The 23,780-nt window shown below is 37.2% G+C and overlaps 1 protein-coding gene across 7 annotated transcripts in view; it reads left to right on the top strand.

Annotated features, from left to right (window-relative positions):
- LOC134789912 (agrin-like) overlaps positions 1-23,040 on the top strand; it is a 224,841-nt gene extending 201,801 nt beyond the window's left edge. For 2 of the 7 annotated variants that reach the window (XM_063760601.1, XM_063760598.1), the window contains 19 exons: positions 1,454-1,557; positions 2,130-2,244; positions 7,657-7,896; positions 8,154-8,459; positions 8,575-8,727; positions 9,192-9,470; positions 10,765-10,911; positions 11,031-11,164; positions 11,949-12,246; positions 14,723-14,890; positions 16,484-16,844; positions 16,937-17,149; positions 17,279-17,673; positions 18,546-18,792; positions 18,976-19,140; positions 19,324-19,520; positions 19,916-20,102; positions 21,526-21,890; positions 22,125-23,040. In XM_063760601.1, the coding sequence (XP_063616671.1) occupies positions 1,454-1,557; positions 2,130-2,244; positions 7,657-7,896; positions 8,154-8,459; positions 8,575-8,727; positions 9,192-9,470; positions 10,765-10,911; positions 11,031-11,164; positions 11,949-12,246; positions 14,723-14,890; positions 16,484-16,844; positions 16,937-17,149; positions 17,279-17,673; positions 18,546-18,792; positions 18,976-19,140; positions 19,324-19,520; positions 19,916-20,102; positions 21,526-21,890; positions 22,125-22,270 (4,220 nt within the window). In that variant the 3' untranslated portion in view covers positions 22,271-23,040. Of the gene's footprint in view, positions 1-1,453; positions 1,558-2,129; positions 2,245-7,656; positions 7,897-8,153; positions 8,460-8,574; positions 8,728-9,191; positions 9,471-10,764; positions 10,912-11,030; positions 11,165-11,948; positions 12,247-14,722; positions 14,891-16,483; positions 16,845-16,936; positions 17,150-17,278; positions 17,674-18,545; positions 18,793-18,975; positions 19,141-19,323; positions 19,521-19,915; positions 20,103-20,970; positions 21,090-21,525; positions 21,891-22,124 lie in introns of those variants that run through there. The other 5 variants (XR_010144131.1, XM_063760599.1, XM_063760600.1 and 2 more) reach the window with 5 other exon arrangements.
- The last annotated feature ends 740 nt before the right edge of the window (positions 23,041-23,780 follow it).

Below are 23,780 nucleotides of genomic sequence, written 5' to 3'. Positions count from 1 at the left end.
TCTATCGTTTACATAACGAGCTGAAATGTCAATTAAACGGATTAAAACAGCTCCAATGATAAATTGAACCAGACATGGATTGATGAACGCCGAATAAGGATTAATTTTATTATTCAGAAGCACCAGATTATTAAATATTGAAACGTTATTTGAAATGAAGATTTTTTTCGCAGAAACGGTATTCATAAAATCGTCCTGAAATGTTTGATTTGCCAAATTAAAGGAACATCTGTAATAAATGAAATCTTGTCCTATTTTTACGACTTATATACTAAATACAACGTTATAAACCCGTTTATTTATTATTTTTTCTTTTCGTCGTTACAAGTACAATCTATTAAGATTTTTTATTTAAAAATAATTTTCGTCTGGCTCTCGTTACAATCAATAAAACTTTTTTTTTGCATTTCAGTGATATTGATGAAGATTCTTTAGAGCTAGATCGCAACCATGGTGATTTAATAAGTACCTAATCACTTAACGATGTTATTGCAGCTATGGAATGAAAATACGCCGTTTAAATCAACCCGGTTGAAAGTTATCAAATTCTCGTTTGCAAAACAAACGGCGCGATTCGGGAAATGAATTAGAGATTAACAAGATACGATATAGTAAAGATACCTTTGGTGGAACGTCACATGTTCCACGGAAAAAGGTACCTTATGGTGGTTGGCGCTTACGCTATTATTAACGCCGCTCCAATATTATTTCGGCGCTATGCGAAGTAAGCGCCAGCCGCCAAAAGGTACCTTTTTCCGTGGAACATGTGACGTTCCACCAAAGGTATCTACCAAAGGTAAAGGACGTTACATATCTTTACTATATCGTATCTAGTTAATCTCTAATTCATTTCCCGAATCGAGCCGAAAGTCATTGAGTGCTTCGATTCCTATTTATACAGTGTATAAATTCAATACAGGCGAATATTGAAACGGTGGTTACCATTTAGGATTTTAGCATTTTACCCTAGAAGTATATTGGGAATTGAAATTTTGCTACCTACAATGAAAATTTGAACCATACAAAATAATTCGGCGCGCAATGTAATGCAACACACAAGTTACGAGATACGAGCTTTTTGAAGTAACTGTCAAAGCTCGTATCTCGTAATATCATGTCTCGTAATGTTTGCAGTAAGTAATTTGGTGCTCGGTAAATTTTCAAAAATCAATTACAGGGGCATAATTAAGTGTATGTCTTTTGTACGCTATATCTGGTTTAATTTATTGTCCGTATTGGATTTACACACTATAGTTCAGTCAAATGCAGTCAGTAAGCGTCAAAAAAAATAGGTGTTTCTTTTTTGTGTTATTATTACTGTAGCAGAGACTCGAATTCGAGAAATATAAATTTATTTGTGATGTTACTACTTAGAGTGTGTCAGATACTTTTTGCGAATTGTTTTATTCCCTACTTATGCAGCCAATTGGAACTCTTGTTTAACTTTGTCCAGAAACTTGCGCCGATATGGTGTGTCAGGGCGGTGGCGACTGTGTCCTGAACGAAAACACCGGCCGTCCCGAATGCCGATGCAACCACAATTGCACCGAGACGCAGGTAATTAATAATACTTACCAATGGATAAATTGTCATGGGAATCCGCGGGACACATGCCCGAACTGGCAACAGGTTGTGTAAATCAATTAAATGTTCCATTCTGAAATAAATGTTTACATTGTTTTAACTGAATAGATAATTTTACGGGCGGATTTTATGTAAAAACTAAACTGTTACATTGTATTTTTTTTTACTTGGACGGCGTAGGTACTTAGTGTAATCTAAAACTGTCGAAGATCGGCAAAACTGTCTTAAATATTTTTTTCTCAAAAATTTGCTGGTATAGTGAAGTTTAAAACATAATAAAAAGGTTTTTTTTACTTGTTATCGCTTCGACTCAATGGCATGATGTACTCGTATCGTACCTACGAAAAAAAGAGGAGCAGTAAAGTTTCCCTGTATTATATTATATATATGTATATGCGAACAATTGTCGCTCGTCGCTCATTATCTTTCAAAAGACAACCCGTAGTACATATACTTATAACATGTTCGAAGCAATACAATTTATTGTTCTGCTTGTAAATGTGACTATAGAATGAACGATTGGCTCAGTCATAAACTGTTGGTAGGACACAAGCCTGGTATGCGGAACCGATGGCCAGACGTACCTATCGCAATGCGAATTGGACTCAACGGCGTGCCGTGAACAAACCAATCTGCGGGTTGCTTACAAAGGCGATTGTGGTAAGTCCTGCTATTTTATTTTCTAACATGACTAAAATACAATAGACCTATAAAATATATTGTATACTTACCAAGATTTTATTTGTGGCTTTGCTTGTGTTAAGCTAGGATTCCACCAGTGTGCGGCACTGTGCGGCACAAACATTTTTGTACTGAATATGCTTGTTCCACATACTGGTGGAATCTCATTTTAAAACTGGCAAGGAAGGTGTCCGGCCTCCGGCTTATCGCCGACCACCAAAAACCTACTATTACCCACCTTATACCCGCAATTAAAATTTAAATATGTCTCTGTATCAATGATTTATGCGTCCGAAATGTTGAATAAAAAATGGTTATAGTTTTAAGCAACCCTAAATTCAATTTGACTCGAAGACTTACTCAATTTCAAACAAAACGACCGGTTGATCCCTTTAAAACCATTATCGTCTGACAACCTATCCGTTGATATTTACGTGAATCGCTTTCGGTGCGTGAAACAAACGATTTGCTCGCATTGCTTGTGACAGTTTATAGACGTTATCATTTTGTTGGCTGTACAATAAGTCTGGCTACATTACTGTATTTATTTATCCAGAACCGCCTAAAGCTAAACGGGCTGATAAGGCTGTGTGACATTTTAAACCTCATATTGATGAAACATTCCGAAACCATGCTATTGACAATGGTAAATAGGCATTTCATTATTATGACGACTGCAATAATTATATTTATTGTGTTGATGTACGAAGAGCGTCTAATTAGGTACATTGCTACATTTATTTTTGATTGGCATAACACTAAGCGTGCGATAAAAGCATTGGACCATTACAATTCTCGTTAATATCGAATCAAGATGTGCTCGTATAATATACCTATCATATTATTAATTACCTGTATTGTAGTCAGTAGATTTAAGTAAGTAATTATCGCATTTGTGAGTTTATCCAGAGGGGCTAAGCTAAAGGAACTGTTCAAGGGCTTTTCGACATCATAACCCTCATTGGAGAAAGTTTTGTTTGATTGATTTATGCGCTTGACTAAGAAAATTTCAATATTTTGAGTACTTACATATATAGAGATTTTTTACATCCTGGTTCCCCATTTCTCTATCTTCAGAAAGACTTCTTTCTTTATTCCTAATATTATTTTATGCTATTTTTTTATTTAATTTTAGAATAGTTTCGGTAGATCGGAAAGTAACTAAATAAATTGTGCCCTGTTTTGAAATTGTGAGAGTTATTTCTTAACTAGCTCAAATACTTTGCATCAATAAAGTAGCAGGAATTAGAGTCAAATACTTTACTAAATTAAAATAAATTGTTCAAGTCTTGATTTGGTTGAAAATAATTGGATTCAATGTACGTAAGCTAAATACCTACTAGGTACACTCCTGTTCTAATGCTCCCTGGATTCTAATTTTCGGTGTCCCGAGACGTTACTAAATTTAATTTTAGGTTGCTATAGAAATACGACCTCCATTTTTTTAATTGCTTCTGGTAAGCTCATAATGACTTTCATAAATAAAAGCTTGCCTGTAAAAAAGGGTTTGAGTAGCTAATTTTGGCCTTTTTAACGAGCTTCCTTTTCGTGTAATGCCTGTCGAACACAAGATTTTCCCAATCTCAATGGGCACTTTTAAAAAATCCCTCCGTTCCCGTTAATCACATAAGCGGGAAAAACCTATTTGAGTTTTTTCTGTTAGGAGTAAACAAAAATAAAAACAATGTTAAACCAAACCGCCGTTATTTTGGAACGACAACATTGTTGGCTTTAGTTTTTTACGTTGATTCTATTATTTTCCTGAAGGTTATAATCATACCCCGGATTTTTGGGTGCGGGAATAATTTCGTGTATTTATAACTTTACATATTATAGTTTACATATTGTAAAATAGTTACCAAACTATGAGTTAAAAATAGGTATTAAGCTCCAACTGTGCTTATTAATATAGAAATGTTAAAATAGTTTTTGTTTGACACAGTTTTTACCTATGTTTTGGGAAGCGTAAAATAATCCCGCAACCAGAAAGCCGGGGTATGGTTATAATTACAATTAGGCCGTACGATTAACTGATTTGACTGATCAATCTTAAATCTATGATAGAAACTAGCGACCCGCCCCGGCTTCACACGCGTTAACGAATCATACACCTACACCTTCCTCAAGAACCACTCTATTGATAGGAGAAAACCGCATGAAAATCCGTTCAGTCGTTTTTGAGTTTATCGCGAACAAACATACAAACACACAAACAGGCAGACGCGGCGGGGGGCTTTGTTTTATAAGGTGTAGTGGTATACAAATTTAATTAGTATGGTTATACTAAACTGAAACTGACAATATAATTAAACAAATTAAATGTTTGTAAACCACTCTAAATAATCACGATTGGCTCAATCTAATTACGGACTATGACCACAAACATACTCCCCAATTATGGATACTGCACCATTAACGTCTAAATGCTTATAGGTACGAGTACAACACAAAATCACACGGACAAATTACTGTTGCAACACTTGTAACTCGGTAAACAATTGGTGTATATCTTCATCAAATTATATTATTTTAAACTCTTTTTACGCTTCCGTAGGAACAAGAATCTTATTGCTAACCATCCGATGTCCGTCTGTCAGTCTGTCTGTCCGTTTACGTCTGTCAATAGTTTGCGAGTTTTATATCGGCCTAATGAGGAAGGCAACTGTAAAACATTGTCAACGATGAACCTTAAAAAACCGGGCAAGTGCGAGTCGGACTCGCGCACGAAGGGTTCCGTACCATAATGCAAAAAACGGCAAAAAAAACGGTCACCCATCCAAGTACTAACCCCGCCCGACGTTGCTTAACTTCGGTCAAAAATCACGTTTTTTGTATGGGAGCCCCACTTAAATCTTAATTTTATTCTGTTTTTAGTATTTGTTGTTAAAGCGGCAACAGAAATACATCAACTGTGAAAATTTCAACTGTCTAGCTATCACGGTTCGTGAGATACAGCCTGGTGACAGACGGACGGACGGACGGACAGCGGAGTCTTAGTAATAGGGTCCCGTTTTACCCTTTGAGTACGGAACCCTAAAAAAATGATAAATTTTTGATGTGGGAAGTGGAAAGTAGTTTATAAATCTTATATAAGGAAAAGTCTTCTGGTTGTATATTATAGTTTCTGTACTAAGTTGCTCTTAAAGACCATCTATCTGTCTTTCTCTTTTTTATATATCTACAATTTAGCTTTCATCGGCCTTTTAGGTTCCCACTGTACCCAGTAAGTTAAAGTCACTTTCACGCAAAAAGTAAAAAGGACACCTGAAGAGCAATAGTTATTTGTACAACAAGAGATCAAAGTTTGATATTTCTGCGAGTGCTTATTTTGAGTCACGTGCAAGCGAAAGATTCTATAATAGATTCACGAGCGTAGCGAGTGAATCTAATTTAGAATCTTGAGCGTAGTAAGGGACTCAAAAGCGCACGAGATGTAAATAACTTTGATCTCGTGTAGTACACAAAATTTTTCACACCTTAGCAGTGAGAACATACCTATTAAACAACTTGAAAAATGTAATCCTTCTTCGTTTCTTAATACCTATGCACTCATGTTTTCTTAAGATATACAAACAATTAAGTTTAATTACCGCAATCTAACACAAAAACAAAACGTAATAATAAATTTCAGTAAAATAATATGGAAATAAAGAAACATCAACTGACACTTCAACCAACAATTTTTTTGTAATAAAAGAACTTTGTAAGATACGGTCCGAATTGCGGATACGTACTATTTGTCAACTATAGTAGAAATTCTTAAAAGTAAAATAATTAATTTTGCGTGATAATCTGTGTATTTTTTGAGTTCATTATTTTAATTGTACAATAAAATACCTAAAATATAGTATTTTTATCAAATCTTAAACTTTATTTTAATTAAATAATTATTTAGAATTCATACTCGTACGGAGCTCATACGTGGTTTGGAACGATGCGTTCTGAAGTTTTTCGGGGGTCTATTATAAACAGTCAATATACCGTTGAATGTCGTTTGAACTTTTTTTCGTCTGTTTCTTTTTGCTAACAGTGTGAAAGGGACAGAGATAATAGAACCCAAGTATTTCGAACTTGTATTAGACCCCGCATGTTGAAATGACATTTGACTATAAAGGTCACTTGAATGTCATTTTGTCTCACTCAGTGAGCAAAATCGCATTTTGCTCACTATTTTTAAGAAGCAAAGTACCCTTGTTCGAGCTGCTGAGGTGAAAAAAGACTAAATCAGATACATCTTCAAGGAGAATTTGAATGAAACCTTTTTTAGCTAGGTATTTTATAGAGCTCACTCGGTTTTACTTTACTAGGGGGATTAAAGATCGATACCGGATTAAAGTTCTCCATCGCTTCGTATGTCCGAAACGAAGCCAACTTAACGACATCACCTTTGTGGCATGTATCCTTTAAATTATTTGAAAACAACGCTTACGTATAACATTAGTAAATAATGTACATAGAATCAACGGACATAAATATTTTGAACGCACTCGCACAATCCGTGGGTATATTTTTCTCCAAGCAAACAGAAGCGTACTTTAAATATCTGGTAAAATATCGCTTTCATTTTCTCCTCGAGTATTAATCGGCTGCTTTCTCAAGACTTTCATTTTGCGGGAAGTGGTAAACAATCGTTATTAAATTTGCACGGATGTCTTCCCTTGCTGCTATGCTCTAGAAAGAGAAGAGTTGTTTGTTCTTCGAGATAGAATGAGTAGAATAATATGCTAAAAATTGCCAGACTAAATAGATTGCCTCCAGTCGTACCGTCCGCAAACTTTTAGACGACAAGGAATTTAAGTCGTAATATCCCGGCAACGCAAGCGTTGTAAAATCTTTTATTATTATGACGGTGTACTTAACGTCGGACAAAACCTTTGATATCTTGTTTGTATGATAAATGTTTCGTCTTAAGTTTTGTTAAGTCGGTTAAAAGGGATTATCATTGGTACCAAGGTATCATCCATGGTTTTGTAAGTAGGTACCCAAACCGTATTAATAAACAGTTAATGTAGAGACTCATAGTCAAAACTCTCCTTTTTTACAATAACCAGCAGTGAGTAGCGGCCCGGTTCGAACTTTAAGATACGTCAGTTAATAGATCTAGAAACGATATGTATTAGATATGTCAGTGGCAAATGTGACGTTTCTTCAAACAAAAACGTCACTTTTGACACTGACACAACTAATCCATATCGTTTCTAGATCTATTAATTGACGTATCTTAAAGTTCGAATCGGGTAGTAGTTTGTATTATGATTTTAAGGGTTCAGAGTGTAACCTCCGAGTATTACGGAGCCCTAATAATCTACTGAAATTTGATCCGATGGGCAGTCCATTTTTATGTAGGTATTTATATTTTAGCCACTACATTTTTATTGTTTTTTTTAATAGCTTTATGCGAGAACGTTCAATGCTCGTTTGGAGCCCGTTGTGCCGCGGGCGAGTGCGTCTGCCCCAGCGACTGCACCGGCGCGGCGCGCGAGCCGGTCTGCGGGAGCAACATGCAGACCTACTACAACGAGTGTGAACTCCAAAAAGCCGCATGCCAGCTGTCACCCGCCAACACTCTTCACGTTATTTTCTATGGAGACTGCAAAGATAGGCTTGCGGTTGTACCGCCCATTGCAATGAGTACGTATTTACCACACATTCATAATTTTTCTGCCGCATCTTCATGAACTTTCTGTGAGGAATGGGAATATATTTTAACTAAAATTAGTATGATCCAATTTTCTAAAAGCTGACGGGTTGGCACAGTCAAAATATTTACCATAGACCGTCATCAACTCGGTTGTTAGCAGTAATTCCAATAAAGCGACCCATCCTCGATCAATTAACTAACTTTCCGCTTTATCGCTCGACTAACACGCAAATATTTGGGTGGGTAGCTACGACCGCGGTGACCACGACCGAGGCGGACGAAGGGTCGACGGATTCCTCGGGTGCGACCGATCAGTTCGGCACAGCGGATCCGTCGGCTTGCCGCGATATCCGCTGCGACTTCGGCGCCAGCTGCGAGATCGGCGCTGACCAGTACCCCCGCTGCTCCTGCCTCTTTGAATGCCCGCCAGACGACGAATACTTCCCGGTCTGCGCTTCCGACTTCAGACTTTATCCCAGTATGTGTGCAATGCGAAAAGAGGGCTGCCAAAAACAACTCGAGCTAAGGCTGCGACCACTTGATTTATGCAAAGGTTTGTATCTGCATGTTTAACAACAAACTTGAAACTCGTATAGAAACTAATTTCGTTTCGGTTAAATCTATTCTAAGTAAATTAACAGCCTGTTTAACTAAAGCTTGCTTTACAGGCATGGAGGTCCGGCCTTGCGGTAACAGTAAGGCGATGGTCGAGCCGACCACGGGACTTGAGATAGATTGCGGTAACGGTCCGCACCGACAAGATTGTCCGGTCGGCAGCTACTGCCATATTACCCTAACTGCAGCAAGGTGTTGCCCGAAAAGTAAGCATAAGTTTGTTTAAAACTGTGACACAGAACATTTAAACAACAAAATGGATTCGAAAGAATGTTCGGATATTGTCTCTTACAGTACAGTAAAAACCACTTTAGTTCAAGCATCTTATGTATCATACTTATTAAAAATAATAAGCACTTTCATTGCATAGGTTCGAATAACCAAACACAATCAGTATACATTATACTATATGTTAGCTATTTTGCAACAAATGTTCATTTTAGACACTATTTTCACATAGAAACTTGTATTTATTGCTTTTCTGCATTTATATCTAGTGATTTGTCAGGGAATAAATACTTACGGCACCGGCGATGCGAGTAAATAGGGTACAATCACGCTAGCTGTTACCGCTTTGTACCTTTGCCCCGACTTATACATTTATGTGTTTTATTTGTTGACACCGCAAACACATGCGAGCTATTTGAGTTATTTTCATGACTTTATACAGACGACACGAAGCAGTATGAAGATAAGAAGGGGGGTTGCTCGGAAAGCGGGTTCGGGTGTTGCTCGGATGGCGTGACGGCGGCGGCGGGTCCTAACGAGGAGGGGTGTCCGATAACTGGCTCTAGTTGCGGCTGCAACCGGCTCGGATCGGTGTCAGATCGGTGCGACGAGAGCGGGCAGTGTGCGTGCCGGCCGGGAGTGGGCGGGCTGAAATGCGACCGCTGCGAGCCCGGCTACTGGGGGCTGCCGAGGATCGGCTCAGGACACACGGGATGTATACGTACGTATGCTCCATCAAATTAAATGAAACGGTTTAGACTCGAATCCCTCTCTTGTGGTTTTTCGTTTGCCCTATAGGTACCGGACATTGTTTTGGGCTGCCACAAAATACTGTTTAATACTCGATAAGTACTGTTTTTGTTTATATCCTACTTAATATTATAAATCCACACATATCAGCTCTGTCTATTCGTCTGTCTATCTGTTACCTTCTTACCCTTAAACCGCTGAACCTATTTACATGAAACTAGGTATGGAGATAGTATGAGGTCCGGGGAAGGACATAGGATAGTTTTTATCAATCATCATCATTATTTCACGCAGACAAAGAAGCAGGCAGAAGCTAAGGGGATAAATGCATAAAATAGGTAATAAGAAACTTTTAGTTGAAATTTTGTTTATAATGTATCGTAATATCTCCATCAAAAGTGAAATCTGCTTGGTATTAGTCCCGGCGCAACTTTTGAGAAATAAATCATCAACGACTTGAGTAACTGTCGAACTAAGTAAGTTACAAAATATAAAGAAACTGAATACATAGCAATTTAGTCTGTTTTGACGTGATAACGTTTTATAAATTGATGATCGCTGGTAGCATGCACGAAAAAGTGTCACGTTGTGGACAAATCTCCATGGTAACGTTGTAGACTGATAACGTTACGTAATGTAATGGTAATGTTTTCTTATGACGTTATCACGCAAAATTATCGTCCGTAAACCGACTTCACAGACTACCATATTTTTTTTGTGCATATTTTAAATAAACAGTATTAAAATTAAAATTAAAATAACGCTGCGTTCATGATTATTACTTTCTTTAGTGCACTAGTACTTAACTAGCATGTAGGCATTTTTTCTTAATACCTTCATACAACTAGACCTACCTTTTCTTAAGGTACCTAAATAAAAGTCCCTAACGAAGTAACTGAAGTCAGCCTTGTATTAAATTCTTAAAAGTGATCCGGGCCCCTATTAGAACTTAATACTGAAGTTAATAATTTACTATTCTATAATTAATTAAAACAACTGAAGTAGTACGACTCCTTTACTCAAAAATAGGTCCCCACTGGCAGAAAGCCTTTCTTGGCATGCGTGTAGCACGTGTTTAGTATAGAGTAAATAAAAGGAATAGAAGTGATGAAGTGTTTTTTTTTTAAGTTTCCTCAGTAACGGCGGCGAAAGCATGAAGTTACTAACTGATAATTTGCAGTTACGTTTATATAGTGATCAGTTACATGAGTAGACGAAATTCCTATGAATACTATGGCAGTATACCATTATAATTATTGCTTTAGCATGTGGCTGCTCTGCTTTTGGGTCCGTGCGTGAGGACTGCGAGCAGATGACAGGACGCTGCGTGTGCCGCGCCGGCGTGCAGGGCCAGAAGTGCACCGTCTGCGCCGACCATCGCCGGCGTTTGGGACCCAACGGCTGTGCTGACCGTGAGTTTAGATACTTTATTCAGTTTTTAATAATAAACATTGTATTGTTTATTTAAGATTTCGATTTAATTAGACTCAAGTATGATTTCAATTAGCTAATACTTTGTATTCTCGCGCAGCGGAAAGCGGCGGCGTAGCGCAGTCTTGCGCGGAACTGTCGTGCTATTTCGGCGCGGTGTGCACCGAGCGCACGGGCGGCGCGCTCTGCGAGTGCACTGCGGCGCCTTGTCCTGACAGCGATAATAATATGCTCGTAAGTGCTGTGAACACAAAACACTACTCTTTGCCTATAACCTAGTTAGTTAATCTTCTCTCGTAAGATGAATAGTGTTTTCTTTAGGTATATCTTCCTAGTCTTCCTACTTTACCTTCGACAGGAAAGTAACTTTAGGTTTTCTCACGTTGTTAGTTGATGTTGGCGATAATTGAGTCTATTTATGTCCCGACCTCCTTTGTGGGTTAAGTTGCTTAGTAATTATTTATATGGTCCAACTGCTAAGTTATAAATTACTATACTGAACGTCATAGTTCAGACATTAAGACTGACTCAAAAAAAATATCGTAATCCTGATTGGATTAGGTACCTACACTAAGCTGAAACTCATGAACATTTCGTGTGAAAATTGGATTCATTAAAACTTGTTACCTTCCTTACAATGAACATTTTGACATAAATGTTACGATAGAAACGTATTTGGCTGCTCTCCAGAAAACTCGCACATACGTAGTTCGTGTTGCTGGACTGGGGGCAGTCGATTTAAGAGAGCATTATGGAAAAATTGATATGTATGTACTTCAATTTGTAAAAAAAATCCTCCTAAATCCACAGGTAGTTTGCGAGTAAACAATTTGCGAAAACTTTTAAAAATCTGAAATGTAGGTAACTTGTTCATTTGCCACTTATTATCGGGGTAGGTATGTGAAGTGGTTATTTACGAACTTCTAAAGCGCTCGTTAAACAGCTCACGTAAACGCTGTTAAAACTTTATAACGTAGCGAATTATTTGAAGCAAATTTAATACCGAGTCAACCAACAGGTATGCGGCAGCGACGGCAAAACTTATGAATCAGAGTGTCACCTGAAGTTGCAAGCGTGTCGCACGCAAGAAGACATTGTAGTACAAGCGTTCGGGCCGTGCAAGCTGTCTGAGGTGGCTGGCACGGCGGGCCCGCTGAGGCCGTCCTCGCCGATACAGTTCACGCAACAAGACGACGGCGCCGCCTCCAAGTCCACCAGGCACCTGCTTAACCCTGACAAGTACAACAAGTACGATTGGCCGAAAAAAGAAACACCCAGCGACTTCGACGGGAGCCCCATGGGACAAAAGTTTAAGGGTGAGTTTTTTATTTGGTATTGGAACCCATATGAATGATGTATTTATTGGTACCTATGTCTCCATTTGACATCGCACGCTGCAAATAGCAGCGTCGTATTGTTACAAGAAAACAGTAACCACAACGAGGCGTACGATGTCAACAGGAGACCCAGGCCTTGTTGTTGCTATTTTATGTATGTAATGATACTTTTTGTGTGTATCGCTATTTCACGTTATGATTGCTCTGAGCCTCCATTCCGCTGCCTTTACAATTTTAATTACGCGTGAGTTGAAGCGACATTCAATTTATATAAGAATAAGTAAAATAACTGAGGTTATAAATATAACCTCAGTTCAGTTCAGTAAAATTTCCGGGTGATTATTATTTTATCTTTAAATAGTCGTGGTAAATGTTGTTAGAGAAAAAAAAATACCAACGCGCCTAGCTAAATAATTACTGTGTAGGCAAAGAGAATAGATAGTATAGAGGGGTCCTGTCATAGTAAATTTTGTAGTCACAGTAAATTTACTGCCATCTATCGACACACGACTAAAACTCAAAATGAAAACGTATAAAACTATCAAAAAAATTAATATATATAGATAAATGATTTTATTATTTTTATATCATTTTGACCCATGTTCATTCACTAATACCTATGTGTTTAAACTGTTAAATATGAAACGGTGTCGTCACGCTATCTAGCCGACCATAGGCCAAAGGTGTTGCGCCATCTGTCCGAGAATGACTTTTTCTTGACTTCCGAGGCACGTTTTTTCCTTAGACTTTATTCATCTTATACGGAGTTACATATGTCTTTGGTGTAGGTAATATTTAATTATCACCTCGAACATTCAGCTTAATCGTTATTAGGTATTAAATTGTGATAGGCTTCCATTCTTTCGAAGTTATTTTCATTTTGTTCATATCATAATTGTTATTTTCATATTTTCGAGCATGCCACAGTTATCGAAAGTACCTTAATGGATGTAATTTTGTCGCCGTTCTGATTAATATTAGTAGTTTAATATACCTAATTGCTAAATGCCAACACACAAAGGAAACAATTATACGAGTACGTGATGTCCTATTTAAGCACTGAAACATGTGATGTATTATTTAAAGTTAAAGTAATTTTCTCATTAAAAGATTAATTTGTGGAATACTTGCCAGAAGTAATTAACGTTTATTAGATTTTATGTGTGTAGGTATATCAATCAATCAGGAAATAAATTTCGTAGCATGTATTTTGACAAATTATTAAAATTATTATAAAAATAGTATTTTTTCAATTAGCATGGGTACTGTGACAGCTGCATCTCAATATATATTTTGTGTTTTAAGATGATAAATTGTATAGAGATGACAGCTTTCACCATACCCAAGCTATGTGAAAAATACTATAGCCCTTTTAATTTATTCTGCAGCGATTCAAACGCACGAATGTATCGCGACACCGACAGTAGGTATTTATGTTAAGAATATTATCGCTACTGCATTAAGACTGAAACGTAACTTATGCTGCAAAAACGCGCAGTGAGTAAAGCCACTTAGCATGTGTGGCATTCTTAATTTATAAAACTGAATCGGGATATAATCGCGTACACTTACGTTTATTATTTGGCCTGACGTTTCGAACTTGACATTACGTCCGCGGTCACAGGCAAACTGCCTTTTGAGTGAAAATCGTGTGGTCTTCTTGTTAAGTAGTACCACGTACGTACGCCCAGCCGCATAATTTCATGGCCACTTATGAATGAATTCATTAATAATGTGTCCATGCAATTTTGCAGCTTGCTGTACATAATAGATCCGTAGGAAAGCCAACGAGATTCTACAAAGCCAGTCAGCTTTTCGGCCATAATATTTAATCTGGCTGAATTGATACCTAATACCCGTATAAATGAATTTAAACTCCTTAGTTTACAATATTAAAACTTTTAACTGGGAATTGGAATGGTCTAGTGCTGCCAAGTTACAACGCGTGATAACGAAGACCTCGTTAGGGCACAAGCTTTACTCAACTTCGGACTAAAACTCGACCTGCTACTATTGATGTTGAAGGTTTTCCAAATCCCACGTCTCATTTACGAAAGGTTGCTTTATTGTCCGTTAATGTATGACTGAAATGTTACTTATTAGAAGGAGAAGATATTTGAGTAATATTATTTGCAATGCAATAGGGTGGAAATTCAATAAGATTTCGAGAAGACAATTATGTTTCAAAACTATAATCAATCATATATCAGTGTCAATGTTCAAAGGTACAACCTACAAATTGTTAAATCAAAATAAATACACATACAAGAGTTTAACTTCTTACAACATGAGATCACGTCTAATACGGAGCGGTACGAGTAGTAATAACAATATATTTATTTACTTGACCAGGTATAATAAAATGTTAAATGTTCGTGGAAACAAGCTTCATATTCTATTAACCCACTCATCATTGGATATCAGAACCAAAAGGCAACATTAAATTGAATGTTAGGTGCACAAACAGCGACCACGGCTACGGTGGGCGCGGTGGGCGCGCTGCTGGGCGACCTGTGCTCCGAGGACGGCGACTGCGCCGCGCTGCCCGGCGCTCGCTGCGCCCGGAGCGCGTGCGTGTGCCGCGCCGGCTACCAGCCTGCGCAACATCGAAAGGGGTGTGTCGGTGAGTCATGTTCAATGTTATATAAAAAGCGACAACGGCCACGATCGGCGCGCTGCTTGGTGACCTGTGAATTGCCACATCATACTGGTCATTCCGTCGGGTCAAGCAAGCCCCTTACCTACCTTTATTATAATAAGTCGCCAATCACCCTAGTACCTAAATAGGTATTTCAGAAAAAGTATTTACATCAATACACTGATTATTTCCAGTTCTTCCCTAGCTATTGTCGCACTATTAACACTAACGTTCACTATACAGGTTCAAGAATCTTTATTCTCATAAGAAAGTATACAAACTTCACTTAAATGAGAGATTCACATTAAGTATACTATTAGGGTTTTGACTGCATGCACACACACATTGTACCTATTAGGTAGTATAGGTTTCTTACTTTACTTCTCCCTATTCTTTTTTAACACTTAAGGGAAAACCTATGTCTGGTCATAATGAATAAAGATCTGGATATTGTGACCAGTAAGTACATTATCGAATTTCTTCGAGAAATAACTTTGTTAATAATTAGTCTGCCAAATTACAGACGTCGAGTCAAAATACTTTTAACTACTCAACTTAATATGAACAACACAGGTCAATAATTTATAATTATATTTTGTTTAATATTACCGGGATAAATTCCATTCAAATATAATGTTGCATTTTAACTTAAAGTACCAAATAGCTGAATGTAAACAATTGCGCATATTTAATGCAGTTTTTGCAGTATTACCTAAAATAAACCTTTCTCATAAAATGCATAGGAACTCTTTAAAATACACACTTCATTAAAAAATACCTTCCTACAAAGGAAGGCAACTACGAAAAACAATGGGAAAATAAAAATATATAGAAGTAACGAGTTTTATTACTTGTTGTTGCTCTGCTGGAAACTATATTATTGTGTTGCTTTTTAAGCGAAACATTTTGTACTTTAAGCGTGCTAGGAATTTTATTGTTTTGAATAAAAATTCCCGTATACGAAGCCAATTACGTGCGAACTATAATACATAGCTCTCTGACGCGTTCGTTCCATTTTCACATCCGCTCAAGCCTCGCTTGGTCCCGAAATGAACTCGCTCTTAGTAACCGCATGCTCGCTTTAGATCAGCTATGACAAAGTTAAATGAAATGCCGCGACGTGATACAGGGAATTTAACTTTTCATGAATACTTATGCCTGTAAAGTTGTGGTACTGGTGCTCGACGCGGTCCCAGGACATGTCATCTTGAAACTTAAGTCATTGTTAATAGAGGTGACAGCAGGGTGTCATCTATTGGGCATTAGCATGTCGAACACTAGTACCACCACCTTACTTACCTACCTTTATTTTCGAAGCTATTTTCAGAGGAGGACTTTTATCTTTTGTAGAATTATAAGATCAATTTACTTAAAAACTATTGTAAAATTAATGTATAATATAAATATGTACCTACTAGATACATTCAAGTAAGTTATTTAACACGATAGTTTGGACTTGAACTATAGAAATAATTGTATCGCACAACATTCGTGACGTAAATGCTAATAATATGAACGGTAGCCCGGTGATATCTAATCTAAGTTATCGAGGTCGGTAAGATCAATGTTTTATTCCAGAGCAAATGACTCAAGAGACGACCGAGGAATACAGCGCGTGCCTATCAGATCCGTGCTATAACTTAGGTAGCTGCGTCGACCTGCCAGGATCGACTTACGCTTGCGTCTGCACCGGACTTTATACTGGAATGAACTGCGAATATCTTATAAAAGATAGCCTGACACCTTACATAGAGACACCATTCTTTGATGGCTCTTCTTTCATCCGCCTTAAACCTTTGAAGGCGTACCACAAGCTGAATATCGATATCGAATTTAAGGCTTTCACTGAAAATGGCGTCATATTGTACAATCAGCAGAAATACGATGGATCGGGCGATTTTGTTTCTCTCGCCTTGGTAAATGGATATATAGAGTTCAGGTAAGTTTAGTAAAACGTGATTGATGTTTTATTTGTTTTGTAACTAATATTTTACAGATGCAGGAAGTAACTCTGTGTTATTTTATCATCAGGTACAATCTTGGTAACGGAGCATTAGTCCTGACTTCTTTGGAAAAGATTACATTGAACGAGTATCACAAAGTATCTGCAAAAAGATATCATCGAGATGGCATATTATCTGTTGACGATATGGAAGACGTTGTAGGACAATCTAGCGGACATCTAAAGGCTCTGGACTTAGCCGATGACGCTTACGTGGGCAACGTACCTTCTAACTACTCCAAGTATGTTTATTGTCTCAATTTATTAGGTACTTAGGCTTTGTTCAGCCAAAGGAATTCCTTTTATTATCCTTCGATATCTTTTATAAAAACCAATAACGCGGTATTAACATATAACAAATATCTTTGCAGGATTTTCGATAATATCGGCACACGGAGTGGTTTTATCGGGTGCGTGAAATACTTAAGAATAATACGTCATCAAGTGACAAAGAAATTGGGAAGGCCGGACCCATTAGTCGTGTCTATGGAGAATGTTCGAGAGTGCCAATCTAATCCGTGTATGAGTATGCCGTGCAAGAACGGGGCCACGTGTAGATCTATAGAGGGATCGGCAACGGAATATACTTGTATCTGCCCTATCGAATTTCAAGGAGCCAATTGTGACGAGAGATTAGATCCATGTGAATCGAATCCCTGCGGATATGATGAGGGGCTATTGTGCGACATCGGACCCGTCGGCGGCCATGTGTGTCGCTGTTTGTTTGGAGGAGAAATTGGCTCCAACGGAAATACTTGCAATAACGGTATTTTTACAATAATTCTATTCATTCCGATACCTAAGTATGTACATGAAAATACACTTTTCACATTTAGCCGTTTTGACATTATATAACGCTTAAGAATTGTTTATTTCAAGATAAACTTTTTAAGATTAGGGTCGAAATCCTTAAGGGTTTCTTTCAGCCACTACCCCTCTGTTGTGTTAGACGTATATTGTAGGCATTTTTGTAACTTTTTAATATCATTGTGATATGGGTAGGAGTTAAATAAAACAATCGATGATTTGACCTATTAATCAAAGCAATGAGATTTCATATAGTTACTTAGTGATTACAGTTGTCAGTTTTCGAGAAAATGCAAACTGTACGATATGATGGTCGTTCATGTCTACATGACAGCTTGATAAACGTTGTCCGTCACTTTCTATCCCGCGGTGTTAAAAAGTGACAGTTATTTTATCACGTGGGTAAAACCGTCCATAATACGCCGGCTGGTCTATCTTAACGAATGTTTACGATTTATTCGAAATGACGAATGTTAAGTTAGATCTAGAATAGACTCGTATCTTACGAGTTTATTCTAGATTAGCCATGCGGTGAGACATAAATTGATTTCCTTGTGGTGAAGTTACACTGGATTGTTCGCCGACTGAATAAAAAGTCGGTTGCCTTCAACTTCAGACTTTGATTCGGCGACCGTAGAAGGTGAACGACCCAATGTGATTGCATTTTAATCTTGTAAATAACTTATATGTACGTGTTTACTTCAGCAAATGTTGTATGGTATTATAAGTTATTGACGTACGTTGACCTGACATAATCATGCATTAACAATTAATATTATTTATATACACACAGTAAAATAAGGCTGTACCACCAAACCTAATTATTTACAGATGTAAACATTATACAAGAGTCGTGGATTCCCCAGTTCAATGGGACGAGCTACATCGAATTATTGCCACTCGAAGGGCTGGGGAAAGCGTTCCGCATTGAAATCTGGTTTTTAACGAACAGACTCTCAGGGATGCTCCTTTACACCGGCCAGTCTAATAAAGCCAAGGGGGATTTCATAACGATTAACTTGGTTAATGGATACCTCCAATTTAGGTACAATCTGGGGAGTGGTGTTGCCAATATCACGTAAGTAAACTTTCAATTTGGAAACAAAGACTCAGTAATAAATTGGCTCTCATGAAAATTAATTAAGAGAACAAAACTTACCGAATGTAACTTATTTAATTAACTCGATGTGTTCTTTGACTTTCGTTTTGATTACAATACTTACTTACTTGCAGAGTTTTAAATTGAATTTGTTCGATTTAGGTCTCCAGTACCGATAGAGAAGGGTCGTTGGCACCGCGCTCGCGTGACCCGCGCCGGCCGCCACGGTAGCCTGCAGTTGGACCACCACCCCACACAACGGGGTTCATCTTTGCCGCCACTTACTCATTTGGAATTAACACTACCACTCTTTATTGGGTCTTTACCGTAAGTACACATACACCATTTATACTCCTCTACAGTTAAATTCACGAAAGCTGCCGCGAATAAGTTAAGTGCGTGATGTGTATGAGAATTCTTGAGTTTTACACTTTCATTCACTCATTTAATCTATTCAGACTTGGCAGAATCGCCCCGTAACTTCTATTTACTTCTTTTTTGCACTTTCAGTGCTTACATCCGTCCACATAAAATGTCAGGCGTGATCAGCAGTTTTATTGGCGCGGTGCAAAAAGTATTTGTCAATGGCAACCAGCTCTCTTTGTACAATGGGGACACGGCAAAATGCGCTATAGTACAGGAGGAAGATAAGCTACCTTGCGCTACTAGCGGGGTTACTAAGTACGTTGGATCGCCCTGTGGAATTGGTAAGTTTGATATTTAAGACGTTTGATATACCTTGACAAAATTATGACGAGTAGGTACCTATGTATGTAATTTATAATTCAGTGCAATTACCTAAATTGGTATTGGGAAGCAATTACTATATTACCTAATAGGTTCTATGTATATTTGATTCTGTTTGAGCACAATATCAAAACAAAGGTAGGTTTGTCGAGTTTACGATAGTGTTAGCATTTAATTTTTGTGTTAATCATTACTTTTTATGTTTAACAATTAGTCAATTAAATGAATGTAATTTCAACAGAAAACCGACTTATTATTATTAATGATACTGATAAAGGTGCGTTGCCGAAAATAAAATAGTTAGATGGCGCAGTCGGTTTATGAATATAGGTAATATACAATGATATATCACCAGGTATAACTCCGTGCAAAAATAATGGATCTTGTATACCACTTCTGAACGAATATAAGTGCATTTGCCCCGACGGCTTCCAAGGCAGAAACTGTGAAATTCAACTCAACGTCGAAATGTTGAAGGACGGAGCGCCGGTCCAGTTCGACGGGAATAATTACTACTCGTACAGAAGTCGAGGAAGCCGCAGGTAATTAAAAAGCTCTGTACCGTCTTTGACTTAACTTTTTATTTAACACTTGAAACTCACGTGGCTTGGCCACGTTTTTAACATCAAAGTGACTAATGCATAATACAATAAATTAGACATAAACTTTACGTGGCAACCGGTGACCATGTCATTGTGTTTACTTTCACGGGTCAAATTTGGGGATGCCATATTCTATTTATTGCACTATGCCGTAATATAGATAAGTGCAGATATCACTTATATATGGCTAATACTCCTCGAAGGCGGCTATGAGAACGATTTTAGTTATAATACAACTCTTAAAAACTGAAAGTTAAGTAGTCGTACTTGTCGTGTTAATCTCCACTTTAGCCATATGGCCATATTTTTCTAGTCTGTGTGCGACGACGGTTGAAACGTCGTTGCCGAGAACAAAATTATAAATTGTTGCGCTAAAACCCGATTGATGTGGATTAAATATCTATTTTTAACTGACTTAAAAAAAGAGAACTTTATAAATTTTTCATAATTTTATTGTTCGTCTATTACGCTATTTCTCCGCCAATCATGAATTGATTTTGATGATTCTGTTTTTGGCTTATCTTTCATAAAAAGGCTGAGAAATGTTTGTACACAATTAATTAAACAGGAAAATACAGCGAGGAAATGCCGCCAGCATCCTTGGTACAATGCCTCAAGGACCTATTTTAGATTTAAGCTAATTATTAATTTCGTTTAGTAGTACCACTGTATATATATTGTATTTTTAATAAACGGGTAACAGGAAAATATATGATATCAAAAATCTTTCCTCGTAGGTGTACCTACTGTCGTTTAACTTTCAGTCTTTACTAATAAAACTAACATGTTCCCATTATTTATTTTATAGCTTTCGTACTAACAGTGACGGTGAAGGATCGTATGATGTAAGATAACATTCAATGGACATCAAAACCATTAATATTATTTATTAGTCATATTTACGCCACTGCAGTGATTTATGAATAGGTAACATTCTTTAAATTTTTCCATATATAGATAAGTTTTAAAAGCTTTGCTTTTTGTGTATTTTAATATGTAAATCCTGTTGCTGTGAGTTTTTCATTTAATTTGTAAATGTCAAGCGTACTATATCATTCATTTTCTTCATTTTTATTATGCTAGTTTGTGATTGTTAAAATTTGTTCGACGTATAAAGGTATTTTTGTATTTATTTCGTGAACTCATTTTACAAGTTAGGAACTACAAAGCTTCTATCTGAAACTTATTTTTATATTATTTGCATAAAGGCGTCGCAACTTACAGTCACTCACAGTACAGTAAATAATACTTGCAGCTCTAAGTAAATATTACAAACAAATATGCGCTCTATTTAATGGTGCTTGTGTAGGTTGTCCTTTATAGAGTTAAGATGACACGTCTTATGGCCATTTAAATGTTCTAGGAGACGCGGCGATCGCGGTTTTAGATACGAAATAAAATTTCGTACATACAACGACTCCGGCCTTTTAATGTGGAGGAGAAAAATTGGTATACGAGCGCGAGATTTCATTGGCTTGGGCATAAACAACGGCAAATTACAATTAATATACACGGACACTGACGTCAAGGAGATGAATTCTGTCACACACGAGGAATGGTTTCAGTACATAGAATCCAAGAATCGAGTAGACGATGATATGTGGCACACAGCAACGGTACGCAGAAGAAAAAGGCTAGCTATGCTACAACTGGACGACACGGCTCCCATTAGAGGGTACTCGCAATCCTTGCTTGTGCCCTCGAAATCAAACCCCAAACTATGGATTGGTTAGTACTAATTCAGTTCATCGTTTTCTTTTAACAACACCTTTCATTCCCACTGTTACGAAAATAAACCTTTTTACGACCGCATCAAAGTAACTTTACGCCTCCTCACGAATTTATTTGAGTTCCAAATGGGCTGTAAGCCACATGAACGGAGTTTTCGTGTAGAGCCTCGACCTGTGACTTCGTTTTAAAATTCCCTTAAGGCAAAGAGTGTATTTCATTTTATTTCAACAGGGGGATCCCCGTCACTGCCCTTGGGATTGCCGGCTGCTCTGTACACCGGGTTTCGTGGTTGTGTAGCTAGTGTGAAGGCAAATGGTCGACGAATCGACATCGCTACGCCAATACGGCCGACGACGACGATACGACATTGCGATTAACATAATACACGATACGATGTCGAATCATGAGTTGCCAAACTCTATTTTGCTAAAATTACGAAGCGTAATGGAAAACACTGTGAGATAACAAGTATTATTTTTTAGATTTTGTGTCAACTAGCGGTTTATTGTACCTGTCATAAATAATGTAGTTTCTGATACAGATCTCTGCGGCTGCGTATCAATATCTTTTTTCGCAGTTGTTTTTGTAGAGTGCCTGTTGAAGAGTCTCAAGAGATAAGTGTAATCATATCTCTGAATAGAGATAAAAGAGTATTCATATCTGTAACCAAAATAATATGTTGCCATAATACGTTACATTTAGCATTATATTTACCTAAAATAAGATTTAAATCAAATTTTACTTCGTCAAATCGGTGCTCGAAAAACACATCAGAGGTATATTGGGAAAAATATATAGGTATATAGAATGTGAGAAAGTACTTAATATTTTGTTGTTATTAGGTACTTAGACAAATACCTACTAAAATAGTTTTTAGATTAGTTAGTAATAATAGGTTTCTTTATTGAATATAGGCTGAAAATATGTAACACGATAATTATTAGATTTGACATTTGTAAATGTTTATCCAGAGTAGGTAAATTATACGGGCTTTACAATAACATTCCATTCAATTACTATTGATAATAATTGTTTCATGTACGAATTTAGTATTTTTACCCAGTTTGAAAAAATTATGATGAGTTAGTTGCGTTAAATACTGATTCATCTTAGTCTATATATTAGGGTGGTCCTTATTTGTCGAAGTTATATTTTTCTACCCGGCACATTTTATTTATTTTAAAACTCATTTTAGGGGCCGCTACCGCACTTTGAAAATTTGGCCCCTCCATACAAGATGTTTTTTAAATTTTGATTTTTCATTGTGGAACGACGATTCAAAGTGTATGTTACGATTCCAATTTAACTTATAATAACATTGCTAATTTTTTACTATTTTTATTTCTATTTATAGGAACAGAAAGTATGAAAGCACCTCTAAATAAATCAATAGGTACTTAGAAGTCTTAGAACCCTTAAAATATATTATACAAAATAATTTAAAAATATCAGCGGCGGTATTTTATATTAAGTTGCACATCCTGAATCATCGCTCCACAACGAAAAATAGAAAAAAAATGGATCTACATTTTGTATGGAAAGTCCAAATTTTTTAAGTGCAGTAACGACCTCTAATATAAAAAAATAACTAATAATATAACTAATAATAAGAGCCTCGGTAGAGAGTACCATTTTGTACCATTTGGTGTTGAAACTCTAGGTCCATGGGGTCCCAGCGCGCATAAGTTGTTCGCAGAAATCGCGAAGCGTCTGGTTGACGTAACTGGTGACCGAAGAGCTGGCGGCTACCTCGCACAACGTATCAGCATTGCGATACAGCGAGGAAATGCCGCCAGCATCCTTGGTACAATGCCTCAAGGGCCTATTTTAGATTTAAGCTAGTTATTAATTTCGTTTAGTAGTACCACTGTATATATATTGTATGTA

Source organism: Cydia splendana, chromosome 4 (genome assembly GCF_910591565.1).
Source record: "Cydia splendana chromosome 4, ilCydSple1.2, whole genome shotgun sequence".
NCBI classification, from domain to species: domain Eukaryota; kingdom Metazoa; phylum Arthropoda; class Insecta; order Lepidoptera; family Tortricidae; genus Cydia; species Cydia splendana.
The sequence above is the reverse complement of the archived record's forward strand: the minus strand, read 5'-3'. Positions and strand labels throughout refer to the sequence as shown.